The sequence below is a fragment of the Quercus lobata genome, chromosome 2, assembly GCF_001633185.2.
Source record: "Quercus lobata isolate SW786 chromosome 2, ValleyOak3.0 Primary Assembly, whole genome shotgun sequence".
Lineage (NCBI taxonomy): Eukaryota > Viridiplantae > Streptophyta > Magnoliopsida > Fagales > Fagaceae > Quercus > Quercus lobata.
Genome location: NC_044905.1, coordinates 36,121,082 through 36,140,580, shown reverse-complemented (window position 1 = coordinate 36,140,580; position 19,499 = coordinate 36,121,082). Strand labels below are relative to the sequence as shown.

General features: G+C 31.0%; 1 protein-coding gene across 2 annotated transcripts; it reads left to right on the top strand.

The window, feature by feature from the left end:
• The first annotated feature begins 584 nt into the window (after positions 1–584).
• On the top strand, positions 585–10,897 carry LOC115975469 (laccase-14-like). Of its 2 annotated transcripts, none has more exons than XM_031096252.1 (7): positions 585–929; positions 6,165–6,316; positions 7,523–7,767; positions 7,931–8,056; positions 8,943–9,531; positions 10,009–10,361; positions 10,651–10,897. In XM_031096252.1, the coding sequence occupies exons 2-7, from the start codon at positions 6,207–6,209 to the stop codon at positions 10,782–10,784; spliced, it is 1,557 nt and encodes a 518-aa protein (XP_030952112.1). In that variant the 5' UTR covers positions 585–929; positions 6,165–6,206; the 3' UTR covers positions 10,785–10,897. The 2 variants fall into 2 exon arrangements, with proteins under 2 accessions (XP_030952112.1, XP_030952111.1); XM_031096251.1 differs by lacking the exon at positions 585–929 and adding an exon at positions 5,665–5,907.
• The last annotated feature ends 8,602 nt before the right edge of the window (positions 10,898–19,499 follow it).

The following is a 19,499-nucleotide window of genomic DNA, read 5'->3' as shown; positions in this document are numbered from 1 at the left end:
TACTTTTTTATATTATTGAGGAATGGGGTAATGGGCTTATTTATAGACTTTTAAGGCATATTTAAGAGTTAAAAAGTCTTATGAATCAAGTAGAACATTTTGATGTTTACAATAGGGACATTTAGGATTTAAATTCCCTCTCCCCAATTATATTTATCAAAAGGGATTTACTCAAGACTAATGTAACTTATAAGTTATAACCCATTTTTTCACATAAAATATCATTCTTTTAAGTGTGGCAGTTATTTTTCTTTCTCCAAAGCATTGCCAAATATGGTGTTATTTATGACTTGGTGACTCTACTTCTCCTGAATCATGTGTTCTCTCTAGGAAATCGCCAAATCGGTCCAAAAATTGGTATCAACAATTCCTACAAATATTTTATAAATAGTGTATATATTTTGAGCAAAATGTCCATTAAATCCGATGTAGTACTAACAGTGACAAGATTTATACATCGGTGAGTCACATAAAGCATAAATGTAGTACATATATTGTACATTTGTACTTCACCTTTTGTACTACAATAATATGGTATGCTTTAAAAGATCATAGAAGTTCCACCATTCAAACTCCATCAATCCTCCGCTCCCCCTTCTTCTCCCAAAAAAAATATATATATCATCAATTCTTTAGTTCCATTTTGAGAAATTTTAGAACACAATTTTTGTTACAACTCTAACATCGTCGATTATAAGTGATAGAAAAAAAAGTGTATTAGTTCTTTGTGAAAATGATTGTCTATTACTTATAATAGACCACTACACCAAGCTGTGGTAAATAGTGTAATATTAGAAGAAACGTGACTTCCAAAATCCCTCCTTTTATCTCGAGTACTGTTCAGACTTCAAAGAGCCAAATACTCCTTTGAGTAAATTGAACACGGTTCCTAGAAGGCTAGAACTGATTCCGCATATGTCAAGGCCTGGGTAAGATTCTTGTCCCATAAAAAGTTCTTATCTGATTTCATTATATGAAAGTGCATTTAGGCAAACACGAGCAAAATCAAATACAATGAGTTTTTTAGATTTTTTTTTTTTTTTTTAATTTTTTATGACACCAAAGATAAATGAGAAAAAATATTTTCTTTTTCTATGTTTGGGGTAGTTTACAATTTGAGCAAGATTTAGGTACAATACTTAAGTACTGTTCCTTAAGTTCCCTTCTTAAGATTCTGCTATATTGATTTTTCTCTCAAGGGATAGAAGTATATTTCTTAGTTAAATAGTCACATGACTGAATCTTAAGAGTAGAATCTAAGGAACAACATCTAAGATACTGTACCTAAGTTTTGTCCTTACAATTTCACACTTATCTTTAAAATCAACCAATTTCTCCATTTATGTTTAGAAAAAAAAAACCAAAATCCATTACATTTTCATTTAAATATTCCAACAAAATCATAGTGATTAAAAATGCAATCTAAGAAAATAACAACCCAATCCTCAAATGTTTCTCTTCCTTCTAGTGTAAACCTAATAATTTCTTGAAAAGATTTTGTTGAATTTAACTAAGTAACGATATGAAGGCATTTACTTATTTTCTAAACATAGATGAGAATATTGATTAATTTCAAAAATAAAATAAAAAATTGTGAACTACTCCAAATATAAAGAGAGAAAAAATGCTTTTTATTGAACAAATAATTGATTAACAAAATGCAAAATGGATTCAAAGTTACTCTTTAATGAAAGATTGATATTTTTTGAAACTAGCTAAGTACTATCATCATGTATATACTATTTACACTTATAAAAAAAAATGTATATACTATTTACATGGACCTTTTTTTTTAATGGGCTATTTACGTGTCCTTATTATTTGATAAACTAACTTACATAGTTACATGCTTTGAATTATTTTTTTCTGTAGCCAGAATTTTTTTTTTTTTTTGGTCGTTTTTGTAAAATGCCATCTACATTTTGTTTTTTTAAACTAGTTCGCACATGCTTTTGAATTATAATTGTTTTTGTCGTTTTTACTAAATGCCATCCACATTTTGTTTTTTTGTTTGTTTGTTTTTGATACACTAACGTACATGCTTTGAATTATAGTCTCTGTCGTTTTTATCAAATGCAGTCTACTTTCTCTTTTCCTTTTTCAAAAAAAAATCATTAACTTTTTTTTTTTTTTTTTATGAGACCTACTAACTCCAAATTTTGCAGAAATAATATAATACCCTTATTAGTTTATCCTTTATTAGGTGCACAAGAGTAACATTAAAACGCAATTTTATTCTAGAAAGTATATTGAAGCCGAAGGATTTTATTTGGACAGAGTTAATTTATTTCTCCAAATTAATTTGGATAAAAATTCTTCTAATTAGAGATTCATAAAACCATTCATGTATATTTTTAATCATATAATATATTTAATGAGTTATGTAATTTTTTTTTTTTTGAGAATTTTATTGTTTTGAAAATTTTCTATTAAACAATTAAGTACAAGATTTAGATGGTTTCAATCATATTTGTTTTAACTCATAAGGTAATTTATTTTTACTACAAGTTTATGTATAATTTTTTAAAGTTTTTTGGTTTTTTTTTCCACATACAATTGTTCTTTTTTTCTTTTTTGCTTTTGACCAACCTATCCATATGCTCCAGCATCTACACCAACATACTAATTTATAATATTTTACATCATATCCAAGATCACAATGACAAAAACAATGGAAGAAAAGAAGGATGGGAAAATAAGAGGAAGAGTGTTGAGGCCGAAGACACATAACAGATTGACAGAGAAGATAACAATGGTGGCTGTGACTTCTGAGACAATTGAGAAGCAGATGAGTCTTAATAAGAAGGGCCATCCAATAAATAAATAAATAGATATATATATATATATATATATAGACACACATATATAATGTTTGAAACTTTGGTGGCATCTGTGTGTATATGTGTTACATTTCTGAATTGTCCAAATTTAGAATAAGTCAATGTTGATAATTAAGGGCTGTCAACCACAAACAGATCTGAGGGTGAGACGTGGCTCCTTGCTGACTATGTTCTGGCTGTCCTTTGCTCCTTATGCAATGATACAATGATATACAACAATATTTTTTTTTTTTTTTTTTTTTTTTTTTTTTTTTTTTTTTGAGATGATATACAACAAATTTTGATGCTAATATGTACCACAAATTTATTATGGCGATGATGTCAACTGCCTATCATTGCATTGGTCTCCACTCAGATAAGAAACATCTAGGACCATAGTAGTTTGTGCGTTGCAAGCCACTGTTTTCCCCAATTTGAATATGATAGACACGGTTGATATAATATAGTAAATTATGAGAAAGTCACAATCAATCTTTTATTTTTATTTTATATATTTATTTATTTATTTTTATAGAGAGAGTTTTAATTTATAGGGTCCGCTCCTGATGATAGCTTTTTATCATCAGACAAAGACATTAATCAGTTTTTGGTGTAAATGAAGATTGAACTCTATATCTCTTATACAACTATCAGAGACTTTACCAGTTGAACTAACCGAAACCTACTATCAGTCCTAATACGTTGTATAAGATAATTTTTCAAAAAAAGAAAAAAAAAAGTGATAAATGGTGTCCCTCTTAGAATTACTCCACTAAAATATTATTCTTGATTTTGAACCAATTTTGAAAAGTATGCTTTAAAAGAAATAGGAGTTTTACCCTATAAATGGGGGAAGGAAAATGTGATTTTCTATTATTTGGTTGGAGTGAAATTGGAGAGGAAAGACAATTGGATGGATAGTGAAAATGTAATTTATACTTCATTCTTTCACTTTTCTAGTCTTTATCGAATATACATGATGAATAAAATACATATTTCCTATCCTCCCAACCAAACAAAGCATCAGTATGCAATATATTTATACAGTAAACTTTTTAACACATAATACAAAGATGTCTATAGAGATTTCACAAAATAGATTACAACTGGTATGATATTATATGTAATGTACGATATAGTTGTGCTTTCTCATTTCCTGACTAAGTAGTTGACGAGGTCTCATTTCTTGACTACTAAAAGGCAAGCATGGTTTCTAAGTTTTTTTCCAATGTTATTATAAATGAACTAGCCTCATCACAGGTGATGATGCTTTTTTTTTGGTCTGGTGTCATTATTGTTATTATTTTCTTTTTAATTTTGGATAAGTTTGTTTTAAAGATATGGATTAATAAGAAAGTGTCCTATTTTGTAGATATTTTAAGTGGAGTTGGAAATATATTTTTACCGAGTTGTCCTCAAGTTTTTTCTTTGTTAAACTTAAAGTTTGGGACTATTTCTGAATCACATAAAAGTCCAGTTCAAAAAGGAAAATCTACTTATAGATTGTATAGATATATAAGTTTAAATTGACACATATTTTAATTTAAAACTTCTAAAAAAAATAGAGCTAACTCGAATTCACCTATAAAAATTAAGGTGTAAAATATTATTTTTATATGTCAAAATTATTTATGCTAATTTTTATTAATTATATTTTTAAAAATATGTACATTCTTTTGGTATTTTTTAGTCTTGTAAAATAGTTATATATAAAACTAACCAATATTTTGGAGGAGAGGAGATATTCCTTCTTTTTTTTTTTTTCTTTTTTTTTCTTTCTCTTTTTCTTTTTAATCCACTTGGCTACGGGCAGGTGTAGAGGGCCCCTCTTACGTACACTCGAACGAAGAGAAGGCTAATGCACGGCTGAAAGACAAAATGCCGACACATGGAAAGTCCCACGCGGTTTCTACCACACAAAAAAAAGAAAAAGAAAGAATATCCCACGCGGTTTCTCCCAAAAAAAAAAAAAAAAAAAAAAAAAAAAAGAAAGAATATCCCACGCGGTTCATGTGTTTCCGATTTTCTCTTTTTTTTTTTTTATTTTTTTTTATTTTCAATATTAAATTGTAATTAATTTTTTTAAGCGTGACTTAATTTAAAATTTTCTTTTAAAATTTTAAATTTTGAATCCATACCTTTAGTTTAGATGTTTTTTGGATTTAAGTAATTAGATATTTGTTAAATGTCACATTAACTTAAAACACAGTTTTATGAATATAATTTTTAGAACTATAAGTGGTATAGTCAAAATGAGAAATGTCATATTCACAATATTTTTACAACAAATCATATGTGACAAATAGTTATTGTTTTAATTTGAATCCACAACTTAAATTGCTTTTTTGCCTACCCATAACAACCAATAATAACTTACAACTTAAAATTTGTTGTGAAAGAGTTGTGACAATGTTATGGACATAGCATTTCTCATCAAAATTACCTAAAATTTTAAAGATATAAAATTAAATTTTAGTCAAAATAACATCTTACATTTTTTTAATAGAGTTTAAAATGACGATATTTTGAAGTTAATTGACACTTAACAAACACATAATCGCAACATATTTATGAACCGACTTAAATTTGAACTATAAGTAACTCATAATTCATGGGGTACATATTAGAATTTTGAAACTTTGGGAGGAAAAAAAAAATCAAAATCACTCAAAATTAATAGGGTGTTTCAACAATTTTCAGTTTTTAAATAACATTATATGTATTTACACACACTTTTTCACCTACACATATTTTCACATATTTTCAAACAACAATTTTCAGTTTTTAATTACTTGTACCAAACACTAAAATTACAATCTTGAGCATTATCAATTTGTACATGCATCTGTTTCTTTCCGTGCATTTATACTTCTATAAATAGATCCTAAAACCTTGGTCGAAAGAATCCAAACCGAAAGAGAAAGAGATTGTGAGTGAGACTGAGAGTAGTGTATTTTATGTGTGGTAAGAGTTGTTTGCACAAATGGGAGTGAAGAAGGTAGTATTGATCTTAGCTTTTCTGGGGCTCTTTTATCTGGATGGACTGCCGCTTTGCACGGCCTCAGTAGTCCATAATTACACCTACGTAGTAAGTGTCACTTACCACCTACTATGGTACGCATAAAAAAAGAAACTTATCCAAACATATCTTAGACAAGATCCAATTTTCCCTTCTATCATAAAAGCAGATGCTTTTGAAAAACATGCGGTGACCAGTGTAAAGGGAAAGAGAAGCACACTAGTTTCATTTATGTTGAAATATGTTGTTTAAGTTACTCATATATATATATATGTTCAAATTTGAAAGTTTGTGTTTCTCATATCAATGTCCATTTCTGGTTGCAGCTGAAGGAGACGAATTTTACCAGGCTATGTAGCACCAAGAGCATGCTGACTGTAAATGGTCAATTCCCAGGGCCAGTCCTTCGTGTTCAAAAAGGTGACACAGCATTTGTCACCGTTCAAAATAACGGAAAGTATGGCGTGACTATTCACTGGTAAATGATCAATCTCTCTCTCTCTCTCTCATGGTTGACTACTGTGTCAATTCACTCACAGTATGTCTTATTTACCTCTGCGTGTTATAAGCATGATGTTGCATAATATCATCTCTTTATTAGAACTTTTAGTTTGCATTTTACAAAATTGACCAACTTATTCTCTAACCACCGTATGAAAAAGGAGAAAAATGAGTAACAAACCTAAAGGTTTAGTAACCAAGTTAGTTAGTTTTGAAAATTTTTAGATCTAGTTAGCATTAGACCAAATCTTAGGGTGTAAACTATATTAGTTTACCCTAAAAAGAAAAATATATATTAAAACTAGTGAGGTGGGAAGATGTGATTTTAAAAAATAATATTTTAAAGGTAAACAAAAAGTCAAAATTCATTCATTTTATAAAGATTTAAATGTATAAAAAATAGTGAATAACCTCATGCATGATGTCCAAAATGAAATTGGGCTGGAGATTAAGGCCTGTTTGTTTCACTACTCACTTATATCTCAGCTTTCATATTTCAGTTCCCATCACTCAATCCTCTATCTCATATCTTATATTCTAATTCTCAATTTTCTACTAACTCAGTTCCCATTGTGTTTGGCATCAACACTTGGCTTAAGTTTTTAGATAAAAAAAGTAACCTTATCTCAAAACTGTGGAGCCAACAGGTCCTACGAACCCGTGTGAAAGTAAGAAGAAAAGACCCAGGTATTGAAGAAAGAAAAAGAAAGATAATAGAAATAAAAGAAATAAAGAAAGAGAGTTGTTGGGTGGAGTGTGTTTGAGACTAGACATTGAAGCGGGTCCGACATAGATGCAAAGAATTACAATAATGCCACCATAACTCATTTTTCATCACTTGAAAACAGAGAAAACTTGTTTTCAATTTTCATTACTCTAACTCAATTTTTTGAGTTTTGAGTTATGAAAACTAAAAACAAATATTTAACCAAACAAGTAAGTCAGGTGTGAGATTTATGAAAAATAAGTGATGAATGATAAAAATTGAGTAATGAGTGATGAAAACTCCTTGAACCAAACATGACCTTTTTTTTTTCTTTTCTTTTTTGGGAACTGTAGTAACTAACACTTGAGATCCTACTGCTTTATCTGTTAGATCTTTAAAGAATTTATTGAATAATACAATTATATGGAATAAAACTCATAAAGCTAATGAACACTTCTTTTTTATTTTTAAAAATAGGCACGGAGTGAAGCAGCCAAGAAATCCATGGTCAGATGGTCCTGAAAATATTACCCAATGTCCAATTAAACCAGGAAAAAAATTCACTTATGAGGTTGTATTTTCTGATGAAGAAGGAACGCTTTGGTGGCATGCCCATAGTGATTGGTCACGTGCAACAGTTCATGGCGCAATTGTTATCTCTCCAAAAAATGGAACCTCTTATCCATTTCCAAAGCCCTATGCTGAAGAAGTAATTATATTGGGTATAATTTAGTAATGGCTAGTGGCCATAACTTATTTTCAGAGAGGATATAATGGCATATATATACCATATAACTGGGAAGATTGCAAAAGATTAACTGGAAATTAAATGTATGCTAAGTTTGTACTTATACATATCTAAATCTTCCTTTTTATACATTGTAGCGGAATGGTTTAAGGGAGATGTGAAGGAAATAATCGATGAAGCTACAGCAACCGGTGGAGATCCAGAGGTATCAGATGCCTACACTCTTAATGGCCAACCAGGATATCCAAACAATTGCTCTATTGGTATTAATTTCTTTCCAAATTTATCATGGGAAAAAAAATTCTAAAAAATAAAAATTGCTTTATAAAAGAGCTTTGGGAACAACTTATTTGCGGTAACTTATTTGCATAGCGTATTTAGTTTTTAGTAACTTTTTATATTAAATGTGTGACAAAAAACTAAAACTTAGATAATTTGCAAAAGAAACTAAGATAAAAAGTGAAAACAAATAAGTAGGGGCCAATCGCACACTTGCTCCATGCCCCTACTCTTTCATATCATGTATGAAATATGGATAACTAGCATGAAAGTGTAAACATTGTGTGAAATACTTTACATCCGGTTGGTAGCAACAATAATTTCTCTTATAAATAAATAAATAAATAAATAAATGCTCTTGTAAATGGTTTTGCTTCCATTATTTGGGGGAAAAGCAAAAACGATACCTACCACTGATAGTTGGAAAACATTGGATATGATTTTAAGAGTTGGATTCAAATTACATTACTCAAATTACTTTATTGGATAACAATTTTGATAAAGCTATTGTTGAATTACATTTTATTTCGTATACCTTACATGTTTGCTAAAATTTTAAAGAAATGGAAATCACTATGTCATATATCAAATATTTTAATATTTAGATTTTTATATTTTAAAATTAAGTGTAAAAGATAGGTTCCTTAATCAAATAGTCAATAAAATTTGATTTATATGAAATTTGATATGCAATGTGTTAAGAATATTGGGATGGGAATATATAATGTTAAGGTCGGATTTTAAAAATTTTATTCCAATAGAAAGTTATTTTGTTGTCTAGCATTACTTAAAAGTTATATCAGTTATAACTCCATCTTAACCCCTTGTTTAATTAAACTACAATTAATTGATCATATTTTCATGCTTCAGCAACAACATATCGTCTACGAGTTATTCAAGGAAAGACCTATCTTCTCCGCCTCATCAACGCCGGCATGAATGAAGAAATGTTCTTCGCCATTGCACATCACAAGCTCACAGTTGTTGCACAAGATGCTTCATACTTAAAACCCATAAACACTAGCTACGTCATGATAACTCCAGGACAAACAATGGACATTTTGGTCACAGCAAACCAGTCTCCAAGCCATTATTACATGGCTGCTCGTCCTTTCTTTGACTCTAATGCTCCATACGACGAGACCAACACTACAGCAATTTTTCAGTACGTAGGCAATTATACTCCTCCATCCTCTCCTTCCTTTCCAACCCTTCCTAATATTACTGCCAAGTCTGCTGCTGACAACTTCACAACTCGCTTAAGAGCTTTGGCGAGCAAAGATCACCCAATTAGTGTCCCAACTGGAGTTGATGAACGGATATTTATCACAGTTTCTGTAAATCAATTAACTTGTGATAAAGCTTCGTGTGGGGGTCCAAATAATTCCACTTTAGCAGCTAGCTTAAACAACATAAGCTTTTCGACCCCAAAAATTGATATACTGCAAGCATACTACAGGTTGGTACTGCTATACTTATGTTGTTAGTGTTAATTTGTGGGTAAAACTTAAAAGACAATATATATATCTTAGGTGTACGTAGTATCTGTATATTAGATTTTTCAAGTATTGAAATGAATTGTTTTTGGAAATGATTACATTTTTTGTGTTTTAATGATCAATGCAACTAGGTATTTGAATTTAATTGGAGAACTTAATATAATGTACTTGAGTTTTCCCCTTAATTTGGTAGCGGTGCTTATAACTAGAAACAATGTTTACAAAAAATTTAGGCATATATTCTTTTAAAGAAAAATTCACAATTATTAATATTGTCTAATGTGACTGATACATAATATTAAAAAAAAATAATAAATAAATAAAAAACATGTGTGTCAATGGTGGACGAAGTGAAAGTAAATTATGTAAACAATTGTGAAAAATGTTATGTTCAAATATTGCTCCAATTTTATTGTATCTTCAAAATCATCTTACAGGAATCTGTCCAACGTTTATGAAAGTAGTTTCCCAAATCTGCCACCTTCTCTTTTTAACTTCACGGGAGATTCAAACGGTGGCTTACTACTCCCAAGCATAGGAACAAAGGCAAAGATCATAGAGTATGGTAAAAGGGTGGAGATAGTGTTCCAAGGAACTAGTATTGGGAATCCAGAGAATCATCCTATGCATTTGCATGGTTTTAGCTTCTATTTGCTTGGGACAGGTTATGGGAACTTCAACAAAACCACTTCCCCCAAGACTTATAACTTGATTGATCCACCAGAAGTCAATACCTTTGGAGTTCCTAAGAGTGGATGGGCTACTATTAGATTTGTTGCTAATAATCCCGGTACTCTCTCTCTCTCTCTCTCTTATTAGTCACGATGATTGACAAATGTATGTGCATATGATGATAATACATCAATGTGCTTTTGACCACATCATTTTTGAAAAAAATTTCCACAACTTGTTAAAGTGGTTGACTATGAGTAATTAGACAATCACTTCCATATAAATTTACTCATTTTTTTTATCCATTAATCACGATCAACTACTTTAAAATTGTGACAGTTTTATTGTAGCACAAAACCCGTGTCCCTAAAGTTTCTCTTATTACTGACATTTATAATATTCTTCAGGAGTATGGTTTATGCATTGTCATTTGGAAAGGCATGCAAGCTGGGGTATGAACACTGTCATCATAGTGAAGAATGGGACCACCAGCGCAACAAGCATTCGGCCACCCCCGGCTAATTTGCCTACTTGTTCCTAATGCGGGAAAATTTACTGTTTTAATGTCAAAGGACTTAAACAGTAGAACCTGATTTCAATGAAGTCTTTGAAGAATTATAGTAAATAAAATTATGCAATGTTAGGATATGTGCCCTTTAAATCCTATTGTATGATGCTATGTATGACATTATGTTGTGATTAATAAACTTGTTTTATTATTATTTAAAATAATGGTAACATGAATATTTGGACATTATTATATAGTCCATGAGATGTATAGTATGTGATTTAGTCACAGAAAATATAAATCACAAGTTCTTTATAAACTTAGAATTTTAGTTTGTAATCAGTGATGAAATTAGGCATTTCATCTGCGAAGACTACAACATATTAATTAAGATGATTTGTCTTGATCATGAAAATGGAGACTTCTAGTTGATATGTTTTAAGTGTTAAAACATATTGAATTGGACCGTTATGAGAATTATTATTCTACAAACAATTGTCAAATGAATAATAAATCTCACGATTTCTATTTACATCAACTCTTAATCCTGAGAGAATAATGAACCTAATCATGAAGTGTAAGTTGCTTTGATATATCAAGAGTGAGATCTAAAGTCACAATCAAAACTTCAATATGTTGGGCAGCCACATTTAGTATTGAAGAAACATATATTCTCAAGATGGAATTCAAAATCTCTTAACAGAGATATAATATATTCCCTTGAGATAAGTTTAATGAGTTTGGTTATTCAGAGTGTTAGGCCTAACCACTTTAGTAAGAAGTTACTAAAGTATAAATTTATGAAATTGGATTTCATAAATATATAATGAATAACTTAAATGATTAAACCGGGTACTCAAGGATTAAGATGTAGTAATCTTCAAAGTGGCAGTTAACATTCATGACATTGTATTACTATGAATATTTTAATGAATGAGTTGAATGTATAATAAAATCTTGGGATATAATTTATTAATAAGGCCTGGAGTACAATTATATTTATATAGTAGTATTAAATATAATTAATGGTAATTTTGAGTTTATCAAGAGTTGATAGAAAGACCTAAAACCCATTAGAGCTAGTGTCTTAGTTGTCCCTTTTGGTCCCACTCCAAGCCACATACTAAAACTCAATTGGAATGGCTCAAAAAGCTAGCCCAATTTGATAATCAGTTATATATAAAAAGAGAAACATACAGAATTGTATTATTAGAATGAAATGGTTTGTATGTGAGTGTAAGCCACTCTCTTATTCTCCCCTGAACACATACATATAAACTGATTGAGAGATCACACTTCTTGGGCATAAGTGGAATTGGAGTGAAGATTAAAAATGTTCCCAAGTACTTTTAATCTTTGTTTTTGAATTTCACTGTAGCAGGGTACGCTCTTTTATTCTTAAATTCTGAAATTTACATAGTACATATTATCAATTGCAAAGGAAGTAGATCCATTGAGTTTCTGTTGCGTATGTTTTGTATGCGATACAAACCATATTTTTCCAACATGCAATTAAGGTGGTTTGAACAGTACTTCTAGAAAAATATTGGGAAACCCTGTATGATTGTATGAAAATCTGTCTTCTTGATATGTTTGCTTATATTAATATCAAATTTCGATAACATATTTTGTCTAACTTCGATATTAGTGTCAAAATACCAATATGGATACTAAAATGTCAAAATTTGCATTTTCAGCCTAGAAAAATAAGGAATTACTTTGTAGAAAGGAAATTTTTTTTACCAATCACAAATTACAATGTTTTACCATCAAGTCCACATAATACATTCAAAGCGGCCAATTACAAGATGCCACATGGTACTTAGTGGGTTTTATTGTCACTATTCAAAGACCAATGGAAATAGTCCAAGTGTCATTTAATAGAAATTATAAACAATATTTAAAAGCCAATCACACTTCAACATGTGTTGATATTTAATGGAAAATAATATGAATAGTTTAATTAAAGATTGTCATGTGTTATTTTAAATAAAGACACTTTTGCTAATCAAATAATGTCATATGTTCCTTGGAGAACAAGACATAAAAGTCCATCTATTTAAATTATGATATGTGTCAACAGTTAGAGTTAATCATGTGTCATCACATCACCCCAAGACTCCTATAAATTGAGGTTTTCTTGAGTCACGTGGAAACATATTTAGAAGTCTCAAAACTTTGCTGGAATCAAACTCCAAAATCTCTAAGAACTTCAACATTTGTATACGAAGAGCATTTAAAGAGAAATCATTCACATAATTTTTTAAGATCTCAAAGTTCACTTGAATCAAGCTCCAAGCCTTTGGAAACTCCAAGATACTACAAAATGGTGAAACTTTACAGATTCAAGCCTCTAAAGGCCCGAAATACTTCCACCACAAATCTAAATATGATGAACATTCATCCAAATCATCATTCCAAGTTTCAAACTTATTCAAATCAAGCTTCAAAACCTCTAGAAACTTCCAAGACTTTGATCCATCAAAAATTCATCGGATTCAAGCTTTAAAACCCCAAAGAACTTTCACCATAAATCTTTAAAAAAAAAAAAAATAACATTGGAAGAACACACAAAGAACGCGAAAAACAAGAAGAAAGAGAAATCTTTAACAAGCACATAACTAGAGTTTGGGGGGATTAAGAATGAGATTGTGGGTTTTGTTGGTGGTATTGCTATTGTTGATCTTCTTGGGACTGAGATTGAGGTTTTTTTTTAATAATTATGATTTTTCCTTCAAAAGTAAGATATTATCATTATTATTGTACATTTTTAGACCCCTTAAAACACAAGAAGTTTAACCTAGTTATTTAGTCAAGTGATTACTTAGATAAATTATTCAGATCTAAGTTAACACATTCAAATCATATCATGTAAATAATGCGGAAAAGTAAATAATACAACGATATGATAACCCAGGAAAACCAAACCAATAAAAAATCTGGGGAGGATTGAACCTAGCTATGCTTAAGGTAAAACAGATCAACTATAAAAGAATTGAAATTTGTATAATAAGACTTAGACCACTAACATTCTATTGCTACCTTGAGTAGAAAACTTACTACCACGACCACGTGATAGCTCCGAGTCCACGAACTACTTCTTTTCTTGATCCACTGCAACAACAAGTACTCCTACTTGTGTTTTTCTTTAAGCTCTTGAAACAACAACTGAAGAGATCACCAAGTTCTTGACATTAATCTTGATCTTGATAACCCTAAGTGTATATGAAGGTAAACACCACCATAAATCTATGAAAACACAAAAAGAACATTGGAAGAACACACAAAGAACGCGAGAAACAAGAAGAAAAAGAAGCTTTCAACAAGCACATAATTAGAGATTGGGGGGGATTAAGAATGAGATTGTGGGTTTTGTTGGTGGTATTGCTATTATTGATCTTCTTGGGACTGAGATTGAGGTTTTTTTTTTATTTTTTTATTTTTTAATTATGATTTTTCCTTCAAAATTAAGATATTATCATTATTATTATTGTACGTTTTTAGACCCCTTAAAATACAAGAAGTTTAACCTACTTATTTAGCCAAGTGATTACTTAGATAAATTATTCAAATCTAGGTTAACACATTCAAATCATATCATGTAAATTATATGGAAAAGTAAATAACACAACAATACGATAATCCAGAAAAACCAAACCGGTAAAAAATCTGGGGAGGATTGAACTTAGCTAGCTATCCTCAAGGTAAAATAGATCCACTATGAAAGAATTGAAGTTTGTATAATAAGACTTAGACTACTAACATCCTATTGCTACCTTGAGTAGAAAACTTACTACCACCACGATGTGACAGCTCTGGGTCCATGGACTACTTATTTCCTTGATCCACTGCAACCACAAGTACTCCTACTTGCGTTTTTCTTTAAGCTCTTGAAACAACAACTGAAGAGATCACCAAGTTATTGACATCAATCTTGATCTTGATAACCCTAAGTGTATATGAAGGTAAACACTACCATAAATATTTGAAAAAACAAAAAGAACATTGGAAGAACACACAAAGAACGCGAAAAACAAGAAGAAAAAGAAGTCTTTAACAAGCACATAACTAGAAATTGGGGGGATTAAGAATGAGACTTTGGGTTTTGTTGGTGGTATTGCTATTATTGATCTTCTTGGGACTGTGATTGAGGTTTTCTTTTTCTTTTTTTTTTTAAATTATGATTTTTCATTCAAAATTAAGATGTTATCATTATTATTATTGTACGTTTTTAGACCCCTTAAAATACAAGAAGTTTAACCTAATTATTTAGCTAAGTGATTACTTAGATAAATTATTCAGATCTAGGTTAACACATTCAAATCATATCATGTAAATAATGCAGAAAAGTAAATAACACAACGATATGATAACTAAAGAAAACCAAATCGGTAAAAAACCTGGGCATGATTGAACCTAGCTATCCTCAAGGTAAAATAGATCCACTATGAAAAAAATGAAGTTTGTATAATAAGACTTAGACTACTAACATCCTATTGCTACCTTGAGTAGAAGACTTACTACCACGACTACATGACAACTTCGGGTCCATAGATTACTTCTTTCCTTGATCCACTGCAACCACAAGTACTCCTATTTGTGTTTTTCTTTAAGCTCTTGAAACAGCAACTGAAGAGATCACCAAGTTCTTGACATCAATCTTGATCTTGATAACTCTAAGTGTGTATGAAGATAAACACCTCTAGATCTCACAAGAGATTCAACACACGGCATATCAATAACCTCCAAAACTTAGATAGGGTTTTTCTTTTTATACTTGAAGCAAAATATAAAATCTTACACGTCATATGGGCTTGGGCTGAGTTAGAAATTCTACAGAAAAAAAAAAAAAAAAATCTATATGAGGTTCTACCGATTGAGTCTAATTTTTGATCGATAGAGCCTTGCAGATTTAGTCTAATAAATCCTGCAATCATTCGATTCCAACTTCACACATAAACACACTTTGAGCAGCCTAAATCTAGACTCTAAGTTTTGATCATGGTTTGCCAACACATTACACATTAAAGTTTTAATACATTTAGTTCCTAAAGTCTTAGAACCTAACAATTATTATTCATTTAGATGCATGTCAGCATAAGTGCTTGTCTATGGGTTCCCCTTTTTTCTGCGCATGACATTGCATATTTTAGGGAATACACCTCAACCAAGTGGACAAGAGATAAGGGGTTTAGTCGGAGCCACCACTAGTTTAGGTCTAGGAACTAAATGTTAGGCCCCTTGTGGAGGGCTTTATATATCTAGATTCTAGGTTTGCAGTTAAGGTACACAGGAATGGGAAGGTGTTAGGCATAGAATCTTGCCTAGCCTGTGGGCCGGCCTCTACTCATTTTGTTCCGTATACTAATTATATGAAAGAACCCTCTAAGAGGCTACCTTAAACATGCACATGCGTACACATTCTAGTTCTATGACATACAACACCCAAGCATACATCTGCACATATATCCACATACATCCACATCATATCACATCTCATACTTATCACCATGTAGCATACATCAAAATATGGCAACACGCACACTTCAGCCCATCATGTGGCAGCAACATGGATCTCATCAGTACATGTTCATCATCCTATCAAAGCATTTACATCACACATCAAACAAGTTCATCATATTCTTACAATATTCATTATGTTCATATATGCATGTTGATATTCATATGCATGTACTTACCTCATTGCTTCACAACACATCCATACATAAATGCATGTTCATGTTCATATGCATGTTCATGTTGACATTCAAGTATTCAAACCATAATTAAAACAAACTAAGCATGTAACACATGTTGTTAAAGGCCTAGGCGTGTGATACTAAACAAACTTAGACATGTTGTTAAAGGCCTAGGCGTGTGATACTAAACAAACATAGAAGTTAAAACATGGAATAAAACTAATTAAAATGCATCAAAACTGAAAAATAGACAAATATAGGTATTTTAGGTTAAGCCTGTGTGCGCATGCGTACATAAAGATGAACTTGCATGCGTAACCCAACCTAGAACCCAGCATACAACACTCAGCCTAAATTACATCTAAACTTAACCAAGAATGCTTGTAACCAATAAGCAAATAAACCTAAGTTACAAAGCAGTAAATTAAAAAAATAAAACAGAATAAAAATTAGAGGAAAGACAAGAAAATTACCTCAAATAAAACGCTCCTACAGCTTGATTTTGACAGCTTCCCTTAGCCAATCTATAAAACAGAGACTTAAAAAGGGTCGGTAAAAGTTTTACTAAGGGGCTTAGACCAATAAATAGTCTCAGCCAATAAAACTTTAGTTTAGAAGTGTTTTAAAGAAAAACTTCCTCTTGAATTACTATTTTTAAAATGATTTCTGTGTGTTTTTGGGAAAAACGTCTAAGATGCCATTTATAGTGTCAAGAAGTGTTGTAAAGCTCTTCCCAAGCGATGTGGGATTAGTTCTGCATACATTTTTGTCATAAACATTCCTTACATAACTCTGCCAATTTCAACAATAATGTACGCACGCTCGATAAGCTGCATATGCGGGTTGTGTTCATGTATACATAAGGCTAGGGTTTTACAAGGTTTTTAAATCACCAAAACTTCCTTCAACTTAAAGAGTTTCTTTAGCTAGGCCCTTGACCATTCATGGACCCTTTAGTGATATTGTCCTTGGAAAACGAGGGCTCGAGTTGTAAGGGATGTAAAATGAGGTGTCCACAATATTGACGTAACATTTTTTTAAATGTCAAATCTAAATTTTTATTATTATTTTAGTAGCCACATAATCTTCAAGTATGCTAACGGTGCAAGTCATGTGCCACATAGACATTTTTCGTTGTGACTTGATGGTAAGGACTAACTTGACAGCAAGTTAGAAATAACATTGACCAAATTAATTTAATTGTTAAGAAGAAGTAAAACCCAAATTGAAAGTGACCCAAGATGTAAAGATCAAATGGTAATTTCTCCTCAAATTACCAATATCGGCACTCTGCACTCTGAATCTAACAAGAGTGCCAAACATGTGGAAAGAGAGTAAATTAAATCGATATACTTTGCACAGTGCTATGTAATATAAATTATTTATTGAGAATATAGTCTAATCCAATGACAAAATTCTCTGCTCTGGACACCTGGTGCCAATAAAAAAAAAAAAAAAAATACATGTTTACATGGAGTACTTAAACTACAAGTCCCAACTTACAAAAACCATGGGTTTACAACACGTCTAAGCCCAAGGATGTAATATATCTCTCTATAGAGTGTAGAAGCTCAATTCACGGGCTTCTTTAAAAAAAAAATGAAGAGGAAGCTCAATTCACAGGAATAAATCATTAGGGGAAAAAGATGTTACACATATGCTATTACACACACATTTATATAAATACAAAAAAAATAATAATAATAATAATTGAACTCGTAACTTAAAGTCATAATTTCCAAATGATCGAATTTAGATGTCTTTTTACGTGTTTGTAAATATGTACAATAAATACTGCTCAACCATTAACTTTGTGACTACGCCAGTAACAATAATGTCTAAAGGCAGATCAGTAGCTATTAGAACTCCTCATGTGATGGGGAGGTGGGTTTTGTCAAATCCTTTCGGAGGTTTCTATGATATGTAGGCTGATAGCTGTTGTTAATGTTTCCCGCTTGAAAGTATAGGGCCCTGAATGGTGATTGTTGTGTTTTGGCTCCTTCTGTTTTGAATAAATTTACATTAGTTTCAAAAAAATGTTTTGAATGTTTTATGACCGTGTAGTGATAGGTGATAGGCCTATAATAAAGTTATGTACTTTAAGTTTGCTTCAACTCTCTTTCCCTTTCATTTTTAGTATTAGAAAAGGAACTTATGCTATTTTTCTTTTATTTTTATTGTTTATTTTAATGTTCAATTTTAATGATACTAATGAAATACTTTCATTAATCTATATATATATATATAAATATATATATTTACATATATAAAACCGAAGCCTCTGCTCTCTCCACAATTTTCCACATCAGCATTTTTTATTTATATTATCAAAAAAAACTAATTAATAAACTATTAATTATTAATTATCTAATAGTGAGCCGTAGACTAAAGAACTTCTCTGCATAAACTAATTAAAAAACCTCTCTGCATAAATTTTTTTTTTTTTTTTTAAAAGTCTCTTTCTTCCCCAAAAGCAAACCCGATAAAACTCTTGAAACAAACCTATTTTGCTAGCAGACTAAAGAACAATGAAGAAACAACAAATCAAGAAAAAGATTTTTATCTATCCTATCTCAAACGCTGACCCAAGCACGACCATGGGTGCTCCTCTCTCAAACGCAGACCCAAGCTCGACCATGGGTGCCAACGTTTTCAATCTTCGACCCGGCCGCCATATCAAATCATTCTCTCTGGGTATTTCTCAATTAGTCTATAACTAATCTCTTTTCCTACTGTCTTCAATTAGGTTTTCTGTCAATTTAGGGATTTCAATTCCTAACCCTTTTTTCCTCTCTATTTTTTTTTTTTTTTGAAGTCAGGGAAACACTAATAGAAAATCAAATTCTACAAGTTTTGTAAGAAAATATTGTGGATATGAATGGGTTTCGTAGTGGAGATAGTATTGAAGAGCCTCCCAACCCTTAAAATCTGACAACAATCCTACAGGTTTTGCTTTATCTTCAAGTTCTGCTTTATTTGCTATTTAGGTTTTTATAGCATATCCGATTTACCTTAGCTTAATTTCTGTTTGGTTGAATAATTATTTGGC